The 19,926-nt window shown below is 38.0% G+C and overlaps 2 protein-coding genes and 1 non-coding gene across 11 annotated transcripts; 2 read left to right on the forward strand and 1 right to left on the reverse strand.

Annotated features, from left to right (window-relative positions):
• Positions 1-977: 977 nt before the first annotated feature.
• LOC131315858 (DEAD-box ATP-dependent RNA helicase 47, mitochondrial) lies at positions 978-10,032 on the forward strand. Of its 9 annotated transcripts, none has more exons than XR_009196925.1 (6): positions 1,180-1,278; positions 4,007-5,760; positions 6,669-6,720; positions 7,918-7,981; positions 8,882-8,945; positions 9,646-10,032. XR_009196925.1 is itself a non-coding variant. In XM_058345073.1 (2 exons), exon 2 carries the CDS (start codon positions 4,091-4,093, stop codon positions 5,753-5,755), a length of 1,665 nt encoding a protein of 554 aa, XP_058201056.1. In that variant the 5' UTR covers positions 978-1,278; positions 4,007-4,090; the 3' UTR covers positions 5,756-5,960. The 9 variants fall into 9 exon arrangements, 2 of the variants coding, with proteins under 2 accessions (XP_058201056.1, XP_058201055.1); XR_009196924.1 differs by lacking the exon at positions 1,180-1,278 and adding an exon at positions 3,277-3,423; XR_009196922.1 differs by lacking the exon at positions 7,918-7,981 and having other exon boundaries at positions 978-1,278.
• Positions 10,033-12,979: 2,947 nt separating this feature from the next.
• On the forward strand, positions 12,980-13,052 carry TRNAR-CCG (transfer RNA arginine (anticodon CCG)). The gene has a single exon. It is a non-coding gene; the product is annotated as a tRNA-Arg (tRNA).
• Positions 13,053-13,519: 467 nt separating this feature from the next.
• LOC131315885 (auxin-responsive protein IAA29-like) lies at positions 13,520-16,065 on the reverse strand. Its single transcript, XM_058345110.1, has 2 exons — positions 15,679-16,065; positions 13,520-13,973 (listed from the first exon to the last, which is right to left on the reverse strand). The coding sequence occupies exons 1-2, from the start codon at positions 15,987-15,989 to the stop codon at positions 13,730-13,732; spliced, it is 555 nt and encodes a 184-aa protein (XP_058201093.1). The 5' UTR covers positions 15,990-16,065; the 3' UTR covers positions 13,520-13,729.
• Positions 16,066-19,926: the final 3,861 nt, after the last annotated feature.

Genomic DNA, 19,926 nt, shown 5'->3' on the forward strand with positions numbered 1-19,926 from the left:
TTACCGGGGCTAATGCATTTTATTTTATGACATGGTTGACGCTCCAAGAAAATAGGTTAGCTTATCGGGTGCAAAATATATTTCTTGGGAACTAACGTTTGGTGGGAGAAATATTCAAAAATTTATGGAGCATGCGGTGGACTACCTCCGTGGGAAAAATATTCAAAAATTTATAATTCTATCGAGAAAAGATTCTTTGAACGTAACCGATAACAAAAATACAAGACTTGTTCCACTCTAGGTATACTTTGTAACCGATAACAAAAATACAAGACTTTTTCTACTTTTATTTGATACAACTAAATACGAAAATGTCAACTAGAAGTGTAGGAACCTTCAGATTTGGAGGAAGTGAGTACTTAATGGTTTAGAGATAGAGTTTCACTTGGTATACGAACTTCCACCTCGGGTTACATGTCGCATTCTTATGTATACCTATTAAAGGCGAAGTGTTTGAGTCGATAAGGAGTCTATGGTCAGTCGAGTCAGGGAGTTGCAAGTATTTTTTTCGAGTAACATAAAATTCAACCACTTATACTCTATTTGGAACTTGAGGAAAGTAGAGGAAAAGAAAAGAAAGTGGGAGAAAAAGGTTGCTGATTTTGCCACTCCCTTTTTTGTTAACGCCCCTCCCCTGCAAGTGTATTTTTGCACTATACACTTGTAGGGGAGCGGCGTTAACAAAAAAAGGAGTGGCAAAATCATTTCCCAAGAAAAATTAGAGAAAAAGTTTACTATTCACACAACTTGAATTAGTTATTTTCTTCGATTGAGTGTTTACAACACTCAATTGTGGTCATCCAAAAGTATTTTGGACGGTCAAAATGTTGATGAAACTTCTTCAGAAAAGAGTCAATTGTGACCGGTCATAATTAAAAACGAATCTCAGTCATTAATTATGCGAATAGACTTATGAGAAAAGACTCATTTTCTTCTCTATTTCTCTCCAAACCAAACAATGCGATGGAAAATTTCTTAATTTTCCTTTCTTTTCATGTGTTCCAAGTTTCCAACTTCCAAGCAAAGGAAAAAATCAACCATTTTATGCCAAGAATTTTTTCCTTCTGAGAGAGTGCTGCCTCTCACAACCCTTCTCTTTTCACAAGTCACAACACGACAGGTACACACTCTCGTTCAATCTTTATATCTCATCGGCCCTACCCTACCTCTCTTCGATGTACACTCTCCGATAATCACCATCCAGCGATTTTGAAGCAAATTATTAGCACAAAGGGTCGATGTATTTCCTAACCTGCACTTCCCCGTTTACAGTATCAAGTAAGTTTTGTTTTCAAATTTATATGCCTTTTTTGTTTATGAATTTCAGCTACAGAGGTTTTCTCATGATGTGTCGGTTGATTTTAGGGTTAGGGTTTCGTCTTGTGTTGGTAGTTCTATCTCTAATCCCTTTGACTAACTTGCTACCCAAAGCCAAAGGTGTGAGAGTGAACTGAAAATAAAAAGGCGGAATTTTTTATTTTGACTTGCCGCCATTGTTTTTTACCTGCAACTAGTTACAACGTGGAAACCCACGGAAGCCCGACATTCCAAACCTTGGAGGCCACCGGAGGGTTTGCCTGGTCGGTAACTTTAGGGCATCGGAATTAGTTGAGGTAAAAAAAGAAAGAGAGCCTGGAAACCCTAATTTGGAGATTTTGATGCTTTTCAAGTTGAATTCTTATGCCATCCTGATATCTGCTTATGTTGGTATAGTTAAGCAATTTTCTGTATAGCCATATTACATGTGGCGTTGGATTATTGGGTTGTTTCAGGGTTTTTTTTTCTTCATGATATTGTTCATGGAAAAGAAATTAGAAGCTACATTCCCTCTTTATAAGATGATGATGGACATTCGAGCGAATATGAGTCTATACAATATGAATATCAAATGTTTATGGAATTGGACCTAAAAAAGCCATTCGGATTTGTTATCGACTAGGTATCAGCGGGAATATAAAGTAAAATTCACTTAATGTTGCTTATTTAGCATAGTTCCTCAACCGACCAAGTAACTTTTTTTTGTGGCTAAGTGATATCCTTTATTTGGGTTTGAAGGTCGCCCTGTGCTTAGTGCTGAAATCAATGATTGTATGCTTTGGCTGCATATTTATTGACCCATGTTTTGTTAGTTATGCATCTTAGAAATATTAGTATTATGGGTTTTGGATGGCCAATTGGTTGAAGTTTGAACTATTTATTCACTTTGTCACTTTATCTTTTAGTAGGACCCTTTACTTGTTCTCGCGAATTTTAATACTTTATGTAATTATGATATTTTTGTGAGACACCTCCTTGCTCACGCTTCCTCTCTTTTATGTGCACACATTATGTGGCGAAGGTTATTCGCTTAATCTTATGTCATTCTCTGGAAAAGGTTTTCTATGGAAATGTTTTTCGATAATGTTTTCTATCCAAAACAAATGGAGCGTAGGTTTCCTTTTCCTTTACTTCACTTTTTCTTGTGATCAACTTTCCCGCTCAACTTAACCGACGACTGAACGGAGCAATGGACATTCATTTGAGGTTGTTAATTTTGGGGTGTGGATTTGTGTTGGCTATGAAAGAGGTTGATTGCTTGGGTTTTGCTTGATGTGTTATCGTGGCCAAAGGTTCATCCATATGCTAAAACACGAGGATTAGTCCCCCATTTTAGGCTTCTTAATTTGCTATCATTGCTATTAAATGTTACCTATCCCACAGATGCTGTTTACACGTACGGAGTATCCTTTATGAGTTATTGTTGCTGTTATATTTTTAGTGAATATGAGGATTGTCAGTAGGAGGCTAGGTGCGTTGCTCTTGAACCCCCTTCTTGTTCTTCATATCAACATCTCAACCCCGTCCATATTCATATCGAATTGCAAAATCTCAATCCATTTCTTCTACTAGTTGCTTCTGAATGGCAAACTTATGAATTATCTGTCTTGTGCATCGAAGCTAGTAATACATATTTGATTCTCCCTCAGTTCCTAATTGTTGGTCCTCTTGGGGATTCCAACTTTTAAGGGAACATGTAATGATTACCTCGAAATTCAAATTTAATGACATCACTTCCACCAATATCGCTATAGTCTACCTTTTTTACAAATCTTTCTATTCACTCATGAGGGACACTTTCTGCGTTCTAAATGGCAGTCAAGTCGGCCGCATAGGCACTTGGCGGCACCTTGCCGCCATGCCTATACCCCTAGGCGATTGAAATGGCGGTCTGGGATGCTTGGCGGGACTAAATTGAAGGAATTGGAATAAAAGCGGTTAATATGTAATTTTACAAAAGCATATATACATATACTACAATTACATATTGGCCCACAAACCCAATTCACCGTCTTCCAAGTTCACAACAATCAAAACCCTAGCCCCTCCCAAACCCAATTCACTACAGGCGAGAACTGGTGTCCGATCGTCGTCGCTGACTCGCCGGTATGTCTCTCTCTCTCTCGTCTCTCTTCTCTCTCTCTCTCGCGCGCGTCTCTTTTCTCTCTATCTCTCCCTTCTCTGATCTCTCTCGTCTCTCTCGCGTCTGCCTCTTCTCCCTCATCTCTCTCAGTATGCTTGTTTCTCACAGAGCCACAGACTCATAGGGTCACTTGGAAGTTGGAACCCCATTTAAATAACTAGTCTACTGTGTTTTAAAAAAACTTGGAACAGAAAACGGAAGACTGAAAATGGTGTCGGTGGCCTTACAATACGGCACAAAAGATTTATAATAATTTAAAAAAAAAAAAAGCCAAACGGCTTGGCAGCGCCTAGGCGGTCTAGGCGCTTGGCGGCGGGTCACCGCCCAACCAGCGCCAAGCGCCATTTAGAACACTGGACACTTTTGAAAACTCATCAAACTTCTATTTCCCATTTTAGAAAGGACCAATATTTTGGAACATCCCAGAAAGGAATGGTGGACTAACAATTAGGAACGGACGGAGTATATAGCTATATTGCTGATCTTGAAAGCATTTTTATGTGGTCAAATTACAAGCTGTAATGTGGATTATGTTTTCTGTTGTAGGTGTCTAGGATCTGTGGATTTTTCCTATGCTACTTGGATTAGCTGAACGGAGTGAAATTTTCTGTGTGTGGGACACTGCCAAAGATGCCAACTCTAGTCGCTGCAACACGGGTTCTTCTCCTTGCTGGTGACATTTTACCTTTGAGAAGATTGTCCTTGGTTTCCAAAAGAGCTCCATTCTGCACTACTGTACGTTCCTTTAGCCAGGCTGATCGCGAGAATGGAACTCTCACCCTTGCAAGCCTAGGGTCGAAAAGTGATTTCAAGACAACAAACAAGAGAAGGCCAAATAATCTTGCGCACTCAGAAGCTTCTATTGAGTTACAAAGAACTGAAGAGAAGGTGGTTAAAAGCAATGGAGTCAAGGAAGTTGGGGTAAAAAAATCACTTGAAATAGAAACGGCTCCTTTTGCCGCAAATTCATTTTCTGAACTTGGCCTCCCACCTTTATTATTAGAAAGGCTCGGAAAGGAAGGCTTCACTGATCCAACTGATGTTCAGTCAACAGCAATTCCAGTGATTCTAAAAAATCACGATGTCGTAATTCAATCATACACAGGTTCGGGAAAAACCTTAGCCTATCTTCTTCCTATTCTCTCCAAAGTGGGCCCACTGAAGATGAAGAATCACTTGAATGGTAATGAATCAGGGAGGAAAACAGATGTAGAAGCTGTAATTGTAGCTCCATCTAGGGAACTCGGAATGCAAATTGTGAGGGAATTTGAAAAGCTATTAGGACCTGTACACAAGAAAATGGTGCAGCAACTCGTGGGGGGTGCAAATCGATCAAGGCAGGAGGATGCCCTTAGGAAAAACAAGCCGTCCATTGTTGTTGGAACTCCAGGGCGTATCGCAGAGATTAGTGCTTCTGGAAAACTCCACACTCACAGCTGCCAATTCCTCGTACTGGATGAAGTCGATGAGCTCCTTTCATTTAACTTCCGGGTTGACATGCAACGAATATTAGAGCATGTAGGGAGGAGATCCGGGTCAGACCCGCGGGCTACCCGAGACCCACTTACTAGTCGGATCGAGCGTCAGACAATCATGGTTTCTGCAACAGTTCCATTTTCGGTGATGAGGGCTGCTAGGAGCTGGGCGAAAGATCCCCTACTTGTGCAAGCTAAAAGTGTTACATCTGTTGATTCTGTCCCACATTCTGAGCCCATTAAGTTGTCAGGAAATAGTTCCAGTACAAATTCATCCTCAAATTTGCCGACGGAGAGCCTTCCACCAGCTCTGAAACACTACTACTGTGTTGCAAGGGTACAACATAAGATAGATACCCTGAGGAGATGTGTTCACGCGCTCGATGCGAAATCGGTGATAGCTTTTATGAATCACACGAGACAACTGAAGGATGCGGTGTTCAAGCTAGAGGCGCGTGGGATGAATGCCGCTGAGTTGCACGGAGATCTGGGCAAGCTTGGGCGATCGACGGTTTTGAAGAAGTTCAAGAATGGGGAGGTGAGGGTATTGGTGACGAATGAGCTTTCAGCTCGTGGTTTGGACGTGGCGGAATGTGATCTTGTGGTTAATGTGGAATTACCGACGGATGCGATCCATTATGCGCATCGGGCAGGTCGAACAGGTCGGCTTGGAAGGAAAGGGACTGTGGTCAGTATATGTGAGGAGCCTGAAGTGTTTGTTGTAAAGAAGTTTCAAAAGCAACTTGGGGTTCCTTTTGAACCTTGTGAGTTTACCGAGGGGAAGCTTAATGTTGGTGAAGAAAAAGGGAAGTCCAGATGAGTGAGGTAGGACATATTCTAAATTTCAAAACCATAATCAGTGTGAGAGAAATGATGAGGAAAAGCTTCCTTTGCTTTTGTTAAAGATGGGAATGTTTTATGCTAGTTATTGTTTTTCACTAATGTTTTATGCTAGTTGGCAGGACTAAGTAGTATGCAACATTTTGATTTGTTTCAATATCACTATAAATAGTCTTTTTTATTGAGTTCGGGATTTCATTTTAGGTTCTCTACTAGTCACACCTCACAAGAGGTTGCAGTAATCTATATTAGAAGAGAGGATGGTGTGGCCCTAGAAAATACAGTTTGTCAGGATGGCTGAGATTGATTTTGAGCCTAGAGGTATGGTCTAAATTAATCTTAGCTGAGTCGTTAGATTACTGATGTTGTCAACCAGTCTTCCGTAAGACTATATCGAAGATTCAAAATCTGGACTCTCTCTCTCTCTCTCTCTCTCTCTCTCTCTCTCTCTCCTCCACCCCCGTTGCAACCCCTTCCTCCTCCCTTGCAGCAGCCCTTGTCCCGATCATACCCATCAAATCCTACCCTGCTCAGCCCATCACCACCGTGGGGTAGTTTGGCCACCTCACCTCCTCCTCCTCCTCCTCCTCCTCTCTCTCTCTCTCTCTCTCTCTCTCTCTCTCTCTCTCTCTCTCTCTCTCTCTCTATTTTTTCTTGTCCGAGCCCAACGTCAACATTGCCGCCCACCATGGCAACATCTTCCCCTCTGGTGAGATCACAACCGGGAGCAATGGACAATGGGTATCCCGGAGGTCAAGCAAATCAAACTTTGATCCACGCTTTAAAGCTCATCCTTCCGAAATCCATGTTGAAAAATCGGAAACTCATCTTCATTGAATCCTGTTATGTACTTTTCATAATACTCATTTCTCTTTGTCGTTCTTATTTTGCAGGTGAAATTTCTTTGATTTGGTGATTTCCCATACCAAATGAGCCTCAATTGAGGTAAATAAGAACAATTTTGGTTTTCATTTTGTTTGTTTTGCTGTTAGTATGAGTTCTCTCCGTGTTCTTTGGAGTTAATCTTTTTTGCATATTTGTGCCACAACAGCATTTTAGTTAGTGACTTATTGTAGTTAGGGTTCACCTTTTGCATGCATTTTTAATTCAAGTCCATTAAGAACTTGAATTGTAGCTTCAGGTCAAGTGATATGTAGATTGTGGACCATAAAATAAAGGAGAAACCATTTCTAGGTGATTTATTGCAGATTGTTACCAAATTGAAAGGATAGATGGATATGTATTTCAAGTTGAAAGATGCCAACTTTGGAAAGGCACCATGATTGAGGAATTTGTTTGGTTCAATTATCTTCAGAGGAAACATTTAGTTTCTGAGAGGTTATTGTCATAAGTAGTATCCTTTTGTAACCTTATGTAACTTTTTTCTTTTAAGTGTGTAGCTCTTGCGTCTTTGTATACCATAATGAAATCGATGTTGATAATTGAAATGGTAACAGAGAACCATTCCTTAATCCTTGCTTATATTTTGCATAGCTCGAAATACAAATTGGTCTATTTTCTTAAGTGAACACATTAGTTGAAGTTTGAAAAATGATATTCAACTGGGATGATCATATTGGAAGAATACTAGGCAATGATGTGCTTTTTTCTTTTTAAAAGAATGTGAGAAAAACTGGATGACGAATTGTGTAAATGAGTATTCTAACTGTGAGATTGTACTGTGTTCGTTAGAGTTGTGTAAGTTGGCACTGTCATCGGCCATGTGCATGTAGACACTCTTTCATTTGCTCACAAAGTATTGCTTTAGTGTTTCATCTTTGTATATGTGAGATTATTCTATATAGGTATTCTCTTGCTTTTGAAGATAGGAGTTGTGCAGAGTATGTAAGTGAAGAAATCATGTTAAGAGTGTAGCAAAATCTGGTGCATGGAAATGCAAGTAGCTTGAATATGTTTGGCATCAAGCCATGTTTGTAACTATTTAATTTGTTTCACTTTTACCCCCCTTTGGTACTGATTTTTGATTCCTATTAACCTTGACAATTTTATTGCCCAATAATGATCACTTATAGAAAGAATTGTATAGCTTCTTGCCAACTTCTTTCTCTGCTTTGTGTTGATTTTCTTTTAAATCACTTGCTACTCTTTTGTGTGAATTTTTTCTCGTTCCTTTTTGTGTAGGTGGTATGGATAGTTGTGTTTTGCGATAGTGGCCTAAATAAATAAAGAGCCACTCTCTCTCAAGGTGATCAAGGAAAAGAGTCAGATTTATTTTGTTTGATTTTAGCACTTTGCCTGTATGGAATTTTATTGGTACTGATGGAAAGGGTTTCTTTCATATTGCCCATAGGGGTGTTCCTAGCTTTTGAAAATTTCAAAATCAAGAAAGATGCGAAATATGATTTAATCTAGACTCTATTGAATTTATAATTCTGTAGTCTATAAACGATGTTTACTGGCTTTTTTTTTATTAGACAGTGTTTACTGGCTTTGCATAATTTTGGTTTGGTGATGAGTTTGAATTGGTCATGGATGATCTTGATATTTTTTTTATTGGACAATGTTTACTGGCTTTGCATAATTTTGGTTTGGAATGGAGATGAGTTTGAATTGGTCATGGATGATCTGGATACTAGGCCATCGTTATGATTCTTCCCAATAACCTCATGGAATTGGCGGTGGATGGTGCTCCTTTTTCTACTTTCTTATGGTAGTAAATGGGGGTTTTTTTGGTCTCGGTTTGGAATTTTGTAAGTTAGTGTGTCATTTGTACATGAAACTTTCAGTTTCTAAAATTAGAAGTTGATCCTTTTTTTAACTGCAAACAGGAGTTGAACACTGATATTGGAAGATTATTCTCACATGGGTTTTTTGCTTTCTCGAAGGTTGGAAAGATTGTAGTAGACCATGTTTTCATATAGAACACCTAATGCTATTTTACAAACCCGTCTTAAGGTTCTATATCACCATGTTGTCGACGCATCTTGTTGCTCTACAATTATTATTATTTTTTTGATAGGCTTTCTGCTATATAAATTGGCAAATAGTCGAGTTGCTTTCTCCCTTATTTCCCAAATCTGAATGCACTCTAGCCCTTCGGAGCGTATGGGACCAAGCTGATGTATGTCTTTTGGTTTTTGTGCAGGATGTTTTATGTCTGATAGTCCTAACTAACTACATGGCGGTGGGAGTGTTCCTTTATTCCCTGGGTAAGATTGTCTGATCATGAATTTTCTTCCCAGTTTGTGTGGTGGTTTTTATTTTATTTTATTGCAAATGGTAGGAGAAGGGGAGGAATAATCCCAACAAATACAAGGTGAACAACACCCACATGCAGATGGGGAGATTCAAACTCCTAACCTCTCTATGAGATGCAGGAGTCCTCGCAATGTGAGCTAGTCCGAGTTGGTTGAGATACACATTTGGGAATTGTTTAATATCTACTTTCAAATTTTGGGATTCCTGAAACATCTCTAATGTGATCACCCGTGTTATTTTGAGTGTATTTGTGGCTATTACTTCGGTTGAAGTGTTTAGTTTTGGCCATGTTTGTTCAAGAATGGAATAGTACATTCTACTAATTTCCGAACCTGGCCATGGTTTGTTGGTTCTCCAGCACATGAGGAAGTTTGTTCTTTTTTCCTTGGGGTGTGGCGTTGGGAGGAAGTGGAACCAATTATGTGTTTACTTGGATTCGTTGCGATGATGAAAAAATTTCAAGGACCATTAAGTTGAAACAGTAGGTTAAGTAGTTAACTCTATAGCACAGTTCATTGTTGGTTGGACAATGTTGCTTGGATATGCTTTTTATAATCTGACTTTGTGTTCGCTGTTGTGATACTGTAGGCCATGCAATCTTCATTAGTTTTTGACAAACATTTTATTTACTTTGTGCTTTCATTTTATTAGGTATGACTGACTTTGAAGATGGTAAGAATCTCAATGGAGATGTCGCTAGCTTCTCTGCATCTCACTGGACCGTCATCATTCCATTCGGTTACAATGCAAGCTAGTAATACAGTTTCCAAGGCAGTTGATTAGCTTTAGGGCCATAGCACGCCAAAGTGTTCGTGTTTGTACCTATGCAAATGAGACTAGATCCTTGTATTCCGACACACCAGGAGGAAAGTTGCATTTGTAGCTGGAAAATACAACAGTTTCTCTGATCCTATTGTCCCCAAAAGGAATCGAAATGGACGTCTAGGATGATATTTTTCGATACTGTGACGGATGTTGCTTATTAAATCGGACCTGATCAAATGGATAATGTATAACTTGTGAAGCAAAAGTTGACCATGTACGTCTTGCACGCGATCATCTTGCTTTTTGAAACTAAACGGATATAGGTTAAGGGGATTCAGGCGTCTGTAAACACCTTTGATTTGTTAGCCGTTTTTGTGAGCTACCTAGAGATCATTCGCACTCTCTTATACTGTAGTTGATCCAGTTCTGTGAAGCTGGCAGAATTATAGCTTACGAGAAAATACTTACTCATTTCAGTTCAGTCGAGACAGCGATCCGACCGTACTCCATTGGCAACAAGAAGTGAAAAGACCACGGCTGATTCTACTAAAATGAGGCAACTTGAACATGCTTTTTTAGGCAAAGCTACAGTAAAGAGTTCGAAATAGAATAGTTTTGGCAGATTTTTTTGAAGAGTTTATTGGGCTTTCTATTCACATACCAGAGTGGTTCAAGAAAGCACATACGGGGCAGATTCAATGTAAGATCAGGAGAGTTATGTGACCCAGCCGACCTTATAATAAATAATAAATATGTTAGTATTGTTATCGGAATGATTGATGGTTCAGTGGTAAGGACTGGTTCATGTAAGGGGAAAGACAGATTCGAAACTTGTAGTCTACTCTGTTTATTTTTAATGCTCTAACAGTTCTTCTCTCCGTAATTTTTGGAAGATTTCTCTTTGCTTCATTTTTAATACTCTACAAGTTCTTCCCTCCATAATTTCTCAAAGATTTTCTGCGCAAATATATATACACAATATGTTTTAATGTGTTTGACTTAGTTTCAAAAAAAAATTCTTCCTGTAACTTAAAACTTATTTACTACGGAGTACTTTTTTTCATCTTTAGAAAATCGATTATGTGTAATTATAGCATGCCATATATTTTTCTTTGTACTCTTAGCAAGTTTATTTTTTTATTGTTGTCCATTACATGATCTTAATTCAAACTTAACAATGTTACTACAAAGGTTTAATTTTATTTGAGTGATTTTATAATTTTCAATTATTGTAAAACATTATTGAGAGCCCATATTTGTACTTGAAATCTCTGGGGCAGTCTTGTACTCCGGAGGTGACCCATCTGTGTGAAATTCCTGGACCCGCCACTCCACATGCCAAAATGTGACCATCCATTGAAAACTGGAGAAACAAATAGCGTTGGCCGGTGTTTTTTTTTTCTTCCCCCCAAAACGATAAAAGACGATATTATTAATCCCAAGCAAAATACATCAAGTAGAAGACTTGTTCCTAGAAACCACAATGGTGGGGACTCGGCCCAATGGCTATACTCCAAACCAAACAAACCTTTCACAGCCAAAAGAACACACACTTCACCATAAGCTTTGATTGAAATCAAATGAAAAAAGTAAAAAGGAAAAAGAAGGGAGAAAACCCTCACCAAACCATCCTAATCCGTCACTGGTAAATACATTGCGACCACGACCACAATTTACGAATCTCCGATGACCTCAGGATGCTAACCAAAACCATAACTATGAACGCCGACCCACTGGCGACTACGCGTTGGCGACGATGGAGGAGGACCTGCAGAGGAGGGATCGGTGATGAAGGGAAGCCAAGAGAAAAGAAAAGAGAGGTTAACCCAAGGAAATTCTCAAATCTGAAATCGAGAGAGAAAACCCTCACTAAAAATGAGGAGTTATCAAAAGCGAAAAAACCATCACTATGGAGGAAGAAAAAACATAACTATCAATATAAAACCCTAACACACAAACCACACACCCTGCCGCCGCCGCCGCGAGGGAGGGGAAGGAAGAGAAGAGGCCGCATGTCAGTGTTTCAGGGGAGTGATTTGTAAAACACAACTTACATGTATCTAATCTCTTAAGTTTCTACTTTCCCGAAAAAGAAAAGAAAAACTTTTAAGTACCTTTAGCATTATATTGAGGAGTGAACAATTTTTAGTTCCTCTCATTTGAACAAACCAGATTAGCAACAAATTTTTAAAAAGATTAAAAAAAAAAAGGGGTTTTCTAAAGGAGAAGAAATTAAATTTCGTCTTCTGTTTTGGTTTAGCGCAAATATATATATATATATATATATATATATATATATATATATATATATATATATGGTTAGACTCAAATTATCTTATTTTCCCATCATCTCATGCCGAGACAAAACAAAAATTCATAAATTTTGACCAACATTAGGGGGAAAAAAATGCATTTCGAGACATTTTATTCTAAAAATAAGATTTGAAGACATGCTAAAGTAAGGATAAGAATTGTCAGAGTTATAACTGAATGACTATGATTATACAGAAAACCTCAACCAACCTCAACCTTTTTTCATTTTTATTTATGTTTGTGTAGTTGAATCTTTAAAATGTGGACGTATGGAAGTGCTCAGTTTCTGGCTTCCCAAATCGTTTGTGAGGACAGAATCGTCGGCTCCTCGGCGGTTATTCTCGGGTTCCAGTTGCTCTCGGGGTTCGCGTCGGCATCGAATTACTTGCTTGTCGTCTGGGTGGTGGCGGCCGTAAGTTGAGGGTAAGGGTGGAGGTGGCTGGTGGTGGTCTGGGCAAGCGGCTGGTGTGGTAGGAGGCAGCTGGTGTGGTTTGAGGGGCTGGGGTTCAGGCGATTGGTGGTGGTGGCTTGGGTTGGTGGAGGATGTGTGTTGCGGCAACGACGGCGGCAGTGCGTGCTTTTGCTGGTGTTTGGAAGAGATTTGGGCTTAGGGTTTGTTTTGGCTCTTTTTGGGCCAGGCCCATGTGGTTTCTAAATTTATTTTTGGGACCTGGCCTGTTGGGTGTTGGTGAGCTTTGACTTATTATTTTTTTCTTTTCATCCAACCCTTAGTTGGATTCCTCTTCTCCTCTCCCCCCATTTGATATACCCTTTGTTAAGTGTTCTTAGTAAAATTTGTGTTGCCTATAAAAAAAAATGTGGAAGTAAAAAACATAAGAGAGAGGGAGAGAGAGAGAGAGAGAGAGAGAAAGGTTATTTAATAAAATTCCAGATAATCATAGCAAGTGATCGCGTGGCCTAATGGATAAGGCGCTCGCCTCCGGAGCGGGAGATTGTGGGTTCGAGTCCCACCGTGATCGACTCTTTCTTGTTTTTTCACTCAAATTCTATCCTCTCATACTTTTCCTGGAGAGAGAGAGAGAGAGGAGCCCAATTGACATTCAAATATTTGGAGGGTGAGTAGGCCTATCGCAAGGTTCACAGAAATAGTCCAAAGTTAACAAACATGATTGTTTTTTTTTTTGAATAAGGAAAAAAAAAAAAACGAAAAAAGCCCAAAAAAACCCGAGAAACAACCACTAAAGATTGTAAGATTTTTTGTGCTTAATAAGCAAGATGATGGTGTTTAATGTTGCATTGTGATACCATTTGACATTGACAAATGGTATCGATATAATTCCCGAAGGAACGATGCGCAAGCTCTCTAGCTTTTAGCTTTCTACTCAGTCTTACCTACAAACTCGACTAGCTTAGGCATCAAAGAAGCGTTGGCTAAAACCATTTCATTATATGTACAAACAAACATCTAGACCTAACAATCAATGCAGAATGAAGCAAAAAGTTTTGATTGATTTATCATCACTCTAAAGTCTAAAGCCAAGCCAAGCAAGATTACATAATTAACTATGCCAAAGTGTCACAGCCACACTATTCTTCTGGTCAAGAATTGCGTAATTCAACTGATTAAACCCTTGTTTTGGAACATGAAAGATTTTAGAAAGCGCAAATCAACAACTACAACTACCAAACTTGGTGATCAATGTGTCTGAAAGTGCCCGGGAAGAATGAAACAGTTGTAGATCGATCTTTCTTCCGGTTGGCACTCCCGCCATCGCCTGACCTCCACGTACGTGGAGTTTGATCCGCGGCTTCCCCTCTCAACCGTCCGATCTTCCATTATCCTCCCACCACCTTGCTGGCGATGCATTAGCTTCTTCCTCCATGACTTTATAGGTGGCCACCCCACAACATGGTTTTCTGCTTCTTCTTCTTCTTCATTCCTGCCATTAGATCAGTTTGAAGTTTGATGAAAAATTAGGGTTTTCTCTTACTTCATAAAAATGGGATTCGACCGCCTCTCTGTTTAATTACTAGCTAGACACATACATCACACTTCCATTATCAACAAATTCAGGGAAATTAGCAAATTTTTAAAAATTCATAACCAAACGCGTGCAAGTATTTTAATTATTAGTCTATTCTTTGGTTTTCGACCGCTTGGCGTCTTGCCTTCCTTTAGGTCTTGGATGGCTTTTTGCCGGTATACCCTTGTTCCTTTTTATCTTTGCAATCCTTTATAAAGATTAATAAATTTTTTTACTTAGCAAAAAAAAGTATTTTAATTATTACGTTTTTTTAATCTTATTTAATTCTTAGGTTGGTGGTGATGATTGAACGCATGATCTAATATTGTTGCCAAATTATGAATTGTTAATTAACCACCATTAATTCCTCTTTACTGCTTATACACTCGATATATCTGTGGTTGTGATTTGTTATGGAGTCGCATCAACAAATTTTTATTTTCCCTTTATCAACCAGATTAGGGTGAGTTCTCCCAAACTTATACTCCTAAAAAATTAAGTTGGTTTTGTCCTTATTTGAATTTTTTTCGTATTTGTTAGTTTTGCGCCTAACTTTTGTGGATTATTGATTTGTCTCGATGAGAGGAATCGGAAAGTAAATTTTATTTTTTATTTTTACCCAACTATTTTGAGAAATAACCACTTTTTAGCAAAATAAGTTGAATTATTTTGCTAAAAAGTGGTTATTTTCCAAAATACTTGGGTAAAAGTATATATATATATTTTTTACTTTTCCAATTCCTCTCGTCGAAACGAATCAATAATGCAAAAAAGTTTGGCTCAAAACTAACAAATGCGAAAAAAATTCAAATAAGGACAAAACTGACTTAATTTCTTATAAGTTTAGGATAACTCACTCTAAAAGTGATCATAATAACAAGGAAGAGGCCTGGTACAATACACAAAAAGGATCCATAAAATTGCCCAGAAAAAAAAAATTGGACAGTCCAGATTCATTTAAAGTGAATCTTAACCAATCAGTTTTTTTTTTCTGAACAATTTCATGAATCCTTTCATTTTTGAACCAGGAAACTTAAGTACTGTCGCATTTTAGTGTTATTATCGATCTTTTGTATTGAAATTACATATCTTAAAATTCACCTATGAATTAAATCGACCAATTCAAAAGCTGACAATGTAAATATCTAGGTAGACTAGTTAGTCATGGTGATAAATTTTGGTAGAGCTGCAAATGAGCCGATCAGTCAAGTCGGACGTGTTGAGACCAAATAATCGAGCTCAAGCTTGCCAATGTTCGTGAAATTCGAGCTTGATTCTAACAAATTAATATAAATGATCTGAACTCGAACAAATACAGAATTTTACACACACACACTTACACACACATATATATTGTCATGCTCACGGGCCTACTCTGGCCGAGGTTTGGCTAACTCGATCCAGCTCGGCTCAATTACAAAATCAGCCTAAAATTTCGGCTCGAGCTTGTTTATTAACTCAATGAGTCAAGCTCAAATTAATTAACAAGTCCTCACGGAGCCGAGCCTCGAGCTACTTGCGAACGACTTGGCTCGTTTGCAGCTTTATATATATTTTGGTAATCACTTTTCTGTTTGTATAGGCATTACTCAGTTACGCAATTCAACTAAAATCAACTCACATGTCAGTGGTGAAAGAGGCTCCCTTTCTCTCTTCTTTGCCATCATCATCTTCTTCATTTGGCTGTCCATACCAACACAACAGAGACGACTTCACATTTCTATTACTATCCCCAGCAGCTACTTCCTCAAGATTGAGAGCCGCTTCGAAACTTCGCTTGTAGTAATCGTTTCCATGATCAAATTTTCTTCCCAAACAGCATTCTTTCTGATCATTCGGCTCGAACCCATTTCGGTTTCGGTCGAACCCTTCCAGTGGATTAGTACTATGGCCTGTTGGAATTAGAGGTAGACCAAGTACTTCAAGCTCCATAACATATATATAGAACTGGAAACAAAGAACACCAGAATGAAAATGTGATCAAAAGCTCTACTCTATAAAAGGCTAGAGCTTTAGTTTGATTTTGTCCAATATTTATACACATGGTGGTGTGTGTGTGTGAGAGAGAGAGAGAGAGAGAGAGAGACTGTCGGTGTTGAAAAATTTGTACTCCGTATGAAATTAGGACAGCAATGTAGGTGGGTCGCGAAAAAGTGGAGCATTGATTTGGATGTGCGGAAGGGTGAAGTACCCACCGTGTGAGGACCGTCGAGCCACTTCCAATTAAGTCTATCGATGGACCCCAAGGTATGGGGATGCTTGGGGATGCTGCCAAGCAGTACTTGCATGCTGTGGCGGATGTAGAAATCTGACATAGTGAGAGTATCAATTTTTTTTGTTATCGTAATATAAGAATTACAGTTGAGCACATTCACACCAAAATAATTTTAGCATTCATGATAAAGTAACAATTTTAAAGTATATATATGTATTTTAATAACCAGCTTCTTGGATAAACTTGCGCACCTCGACTATATGTGTTAAAACAAAATCATCACATGTTCATAATCTATTTTCTTATTATTAACAATACTAGTACAAGTTTCAGAGATCAAAAGTGTACAAATGCAACGTGCAGATTCATATTGAGCATTACGCAAATGATCAGAGACGTTGAGGGAGTGGGGGAAAGAAACCTTGGTTCTGGCTGTGGGAGCCTGGGAGGATAGTTTGGAGCAGTGGTGTGGATTGTAAACGACGCTCGCAACGAAAGATTTTTGTTTTTCCTCCGAGGTACACACTATTTTCTAGTGCCAGGATTTTTGAAACAAAAAAATTACATAGGGGAGTAGGGGGAGACTTGAACACACACACTCTTGTTTCCAAAGCCAACAACTTACCATTGCACCAAATGTTGCTTACCCACACATATTTGGCATTATATATATATAAAAATAAGAGGCCATGGGGACACGTGACCCCACGTGCTCCAAGGTGGGTCTGCCCTTGGCTGCAGGCTGCAGAGCGATGCAAAGCGGCTGATTCAGCTACTCATCTCGGTGATCGATGGTTTGGATCATAGCCGATCAATGAACGATTTAGATTTGTATGCACTCAGATTTGATCTGAGTCGTCCGTGTCGATATGAACAGCCAAATCGGTCGTTTTGCACCCGCTCGGCAGGGAGTTGCACGGCAGCATCCCAGGGTCTTGGATGATATTGGGGGTTTGAATTCGATAGAATCCGAATTTGCTCCGACGAGAAAAAAATTGTATTGGATTCGACACCCGACTTTTGCGAATTCAGTTAAGTAAGCTCGAATTCTAATTCGAAAAATTGGATAACCAATCCGATTCGTGTAACCAATTCCAATCGATCACTTTCATCCCTTGAAATTAATTACGTAAAAATATAAAACACTCCAACAAATCAAACATCAAATTGTGGGATCGGATTCGTGCATGGGTTGGATAAGTTTTCGGATTTCCGGAATTGGATTGCAACAGATCGGATCCGAATCTAATCTAGTTAGTTGACAAGCTTAACTCACTTGTGTTCTAAGTTCATCATTTTTTGAAAACTACTTATCTGACATACTAATTGGGAGTGCTGTCCCGCTAGCTAATCTTGCTTTGGATGATGTTCGGTTCTTAGATCGGATTCTTCGTTAATAAAATCTTCTCTTTCTGTGGAAAAAAAAAAAAGACATACTGATTCACTATTAATATTGGCCAATGATAATGCCACTCCCCTTTTGTCTTTTAGTTATGTGAATTTACTAATTTACCCCTCAATGCAATAAACTTTTCACAAATGCATGGACTATTATGTAAATTCATACATTACGATACAAAAAGTGGAGTGACATTGATAAAAAATAGAGTGACATTATCATTCCCCTTAATATTCTACTGTGTCAAGGGAAATAAAAGTTGTGTTTGCGCGAGTTCTACATTACAAACAGTTATATGACCAAGGTTTTGAATACCGTACCGGCTAGGTACATACCGTTCGGATTTATCACTATTAGTGTTAGTTTTCCACATAAAAAAATTTAGCGTATACATGCACATAAACCAGTACTATTCGATATATGTCGATATTTGAGTCAGAACGAAATTGGAGATGTAGGGGATTAGATTTGGTCAATACATGTACATAAACCAGCTGGTACAGGATTCAAAACCTTGAATACGGCCCATTGGAAAATGTATTGGATCAAGAACAATAAAGAGATTTCCACAACACAAATTCACTCTAAGTAATTTGATTGAGGTAAGGAGGTTGATAGATAAAGGGAATCATACATTGAAAAACAAGAATAAATGCGAGATTTTTGAAAATGCGAGATTATGTGTACAGAAAAATGGTATTTTTTGTTATTATCAAAAGTCAACCAAATCCCCGAAAGTCTTACATGAATGCTTATTTATAGTCGAGGGGACCTCAAACATACTACCCCTTCCGTCTGGATTTCATGATCCTATGTAGGAGTTCATGTCACTTTTCAAACGATTATTTCTTATAATTTATAATGTTTTATGTAATTTTGAAAACATTTGTCTTATAGAACTAATCGAGATCTTTCAAATAAAATCCATATTGGATATAAAATTCATTATTAATTTAAAGATATAACTTATTTTTTATCCGGTTAGAATTGAACGATGGATTATTAAATCCGGACGGAGAAAGTAGAAAAGAAGATAACGAAAAGTAATACTTGCCAATCAAGCCCAACTAAACAAATGAAGGAAATTACCAAGGAAAATTCTAAAATCAGCCCAATGGACTGACAATAATGACTATATGAATGTGTATTAAGGGTATAAAAAGTACACAGAAATACATATTTTTTCTGTCTTTTAGTGTGTTTATCGTCAACCCACTGGGCTAACAATAGCAAAACCGAATTACCAAAGCGGAAGATGAGAGAAGCTGAATCTCACAAATTACTACGAAGAGAATAAATTTTTCACGGACCTCCGTGTATAAGGGAGGGGTCCGCCCAACCAATTAAAAGAAGACAGCTCAACTTTTGCTCAGGTTTGCCACGACAATCGGTTTTTTTTTTTTTTTTTCATTTAGGATTTTATGGAGCAAAATTTGATTATGAGAGTATAAGAGAGACATAATTTAACTATGATACTTTAGAATAATATAATTAGAATAACAAGATCTTTGCATCGGTTCAAACGGATTGAAAATTGAAGTACTTAACTTTTTAACCATATTTTTTAGTAATATATAAATAGTCGACAAAAATTAAGTAATCTAATTTTTAATCTGTTTGAATCGGTGCGAAAATCTTATTATTTTGATCATATTATTCTAAAGGAACATAATTAACTTTTATCTTTAGGACTCTCATATAATTAAGTATCTACTCTTTGTTTGAGACTCTATAGAGCAGAAACTTGATTATAAGAGTCCTAAAGACAATAATTAATTATGACCCTTTAGAATAATATGATCATAATAATAAAATCTTCACACCGATTCAAAGGGATTAAAAATTAGAGCACTTAATTTTTGTAGACTATTTATATATTAAAAAATATGGTTAAAAAGTTAAGTGCTTCAATTTTCAATCCGTTTAAACCGGTGCAAAGATCTTGTTATTCTGATCATATTATTATAAAGTGTCATAGTTAAATTTTGTCTATTGAGCTCTCATAATCAAGTTTCTGTTACATAGAATCCTAAATAAAAATAAATAAAATTGCTGATTGTCCTGACTCAAAGCTAAGCTGTCTTCTTTTAATTGGTTGGACGGACCCTCCCTTGCACACGGGTCCGTGTAAAATAAAAAGTGCTATAGGTTCACCGATGTTGTACACCATATGTACACCACCTATGTAGCAACTGACATGATGCAGCAATGGCCCCACCTCTTCTATTTTCCAATTCAAAATTTCACCAAAAAGT

The sequence above is a fragment of the Rhododendron vialii genome, chromosome 2a, assembly GCF_030253575.1.
Source record: "Rhododendron vialii isolate Sample 1 chromosome 2a, ASM3025357v1".
NCBI lineage: Eukaryota > Viridiplantae > Streptophyta > Magnoliopsida > Ericales > Ericaceae > Rhododendron > Rhododendron vialii.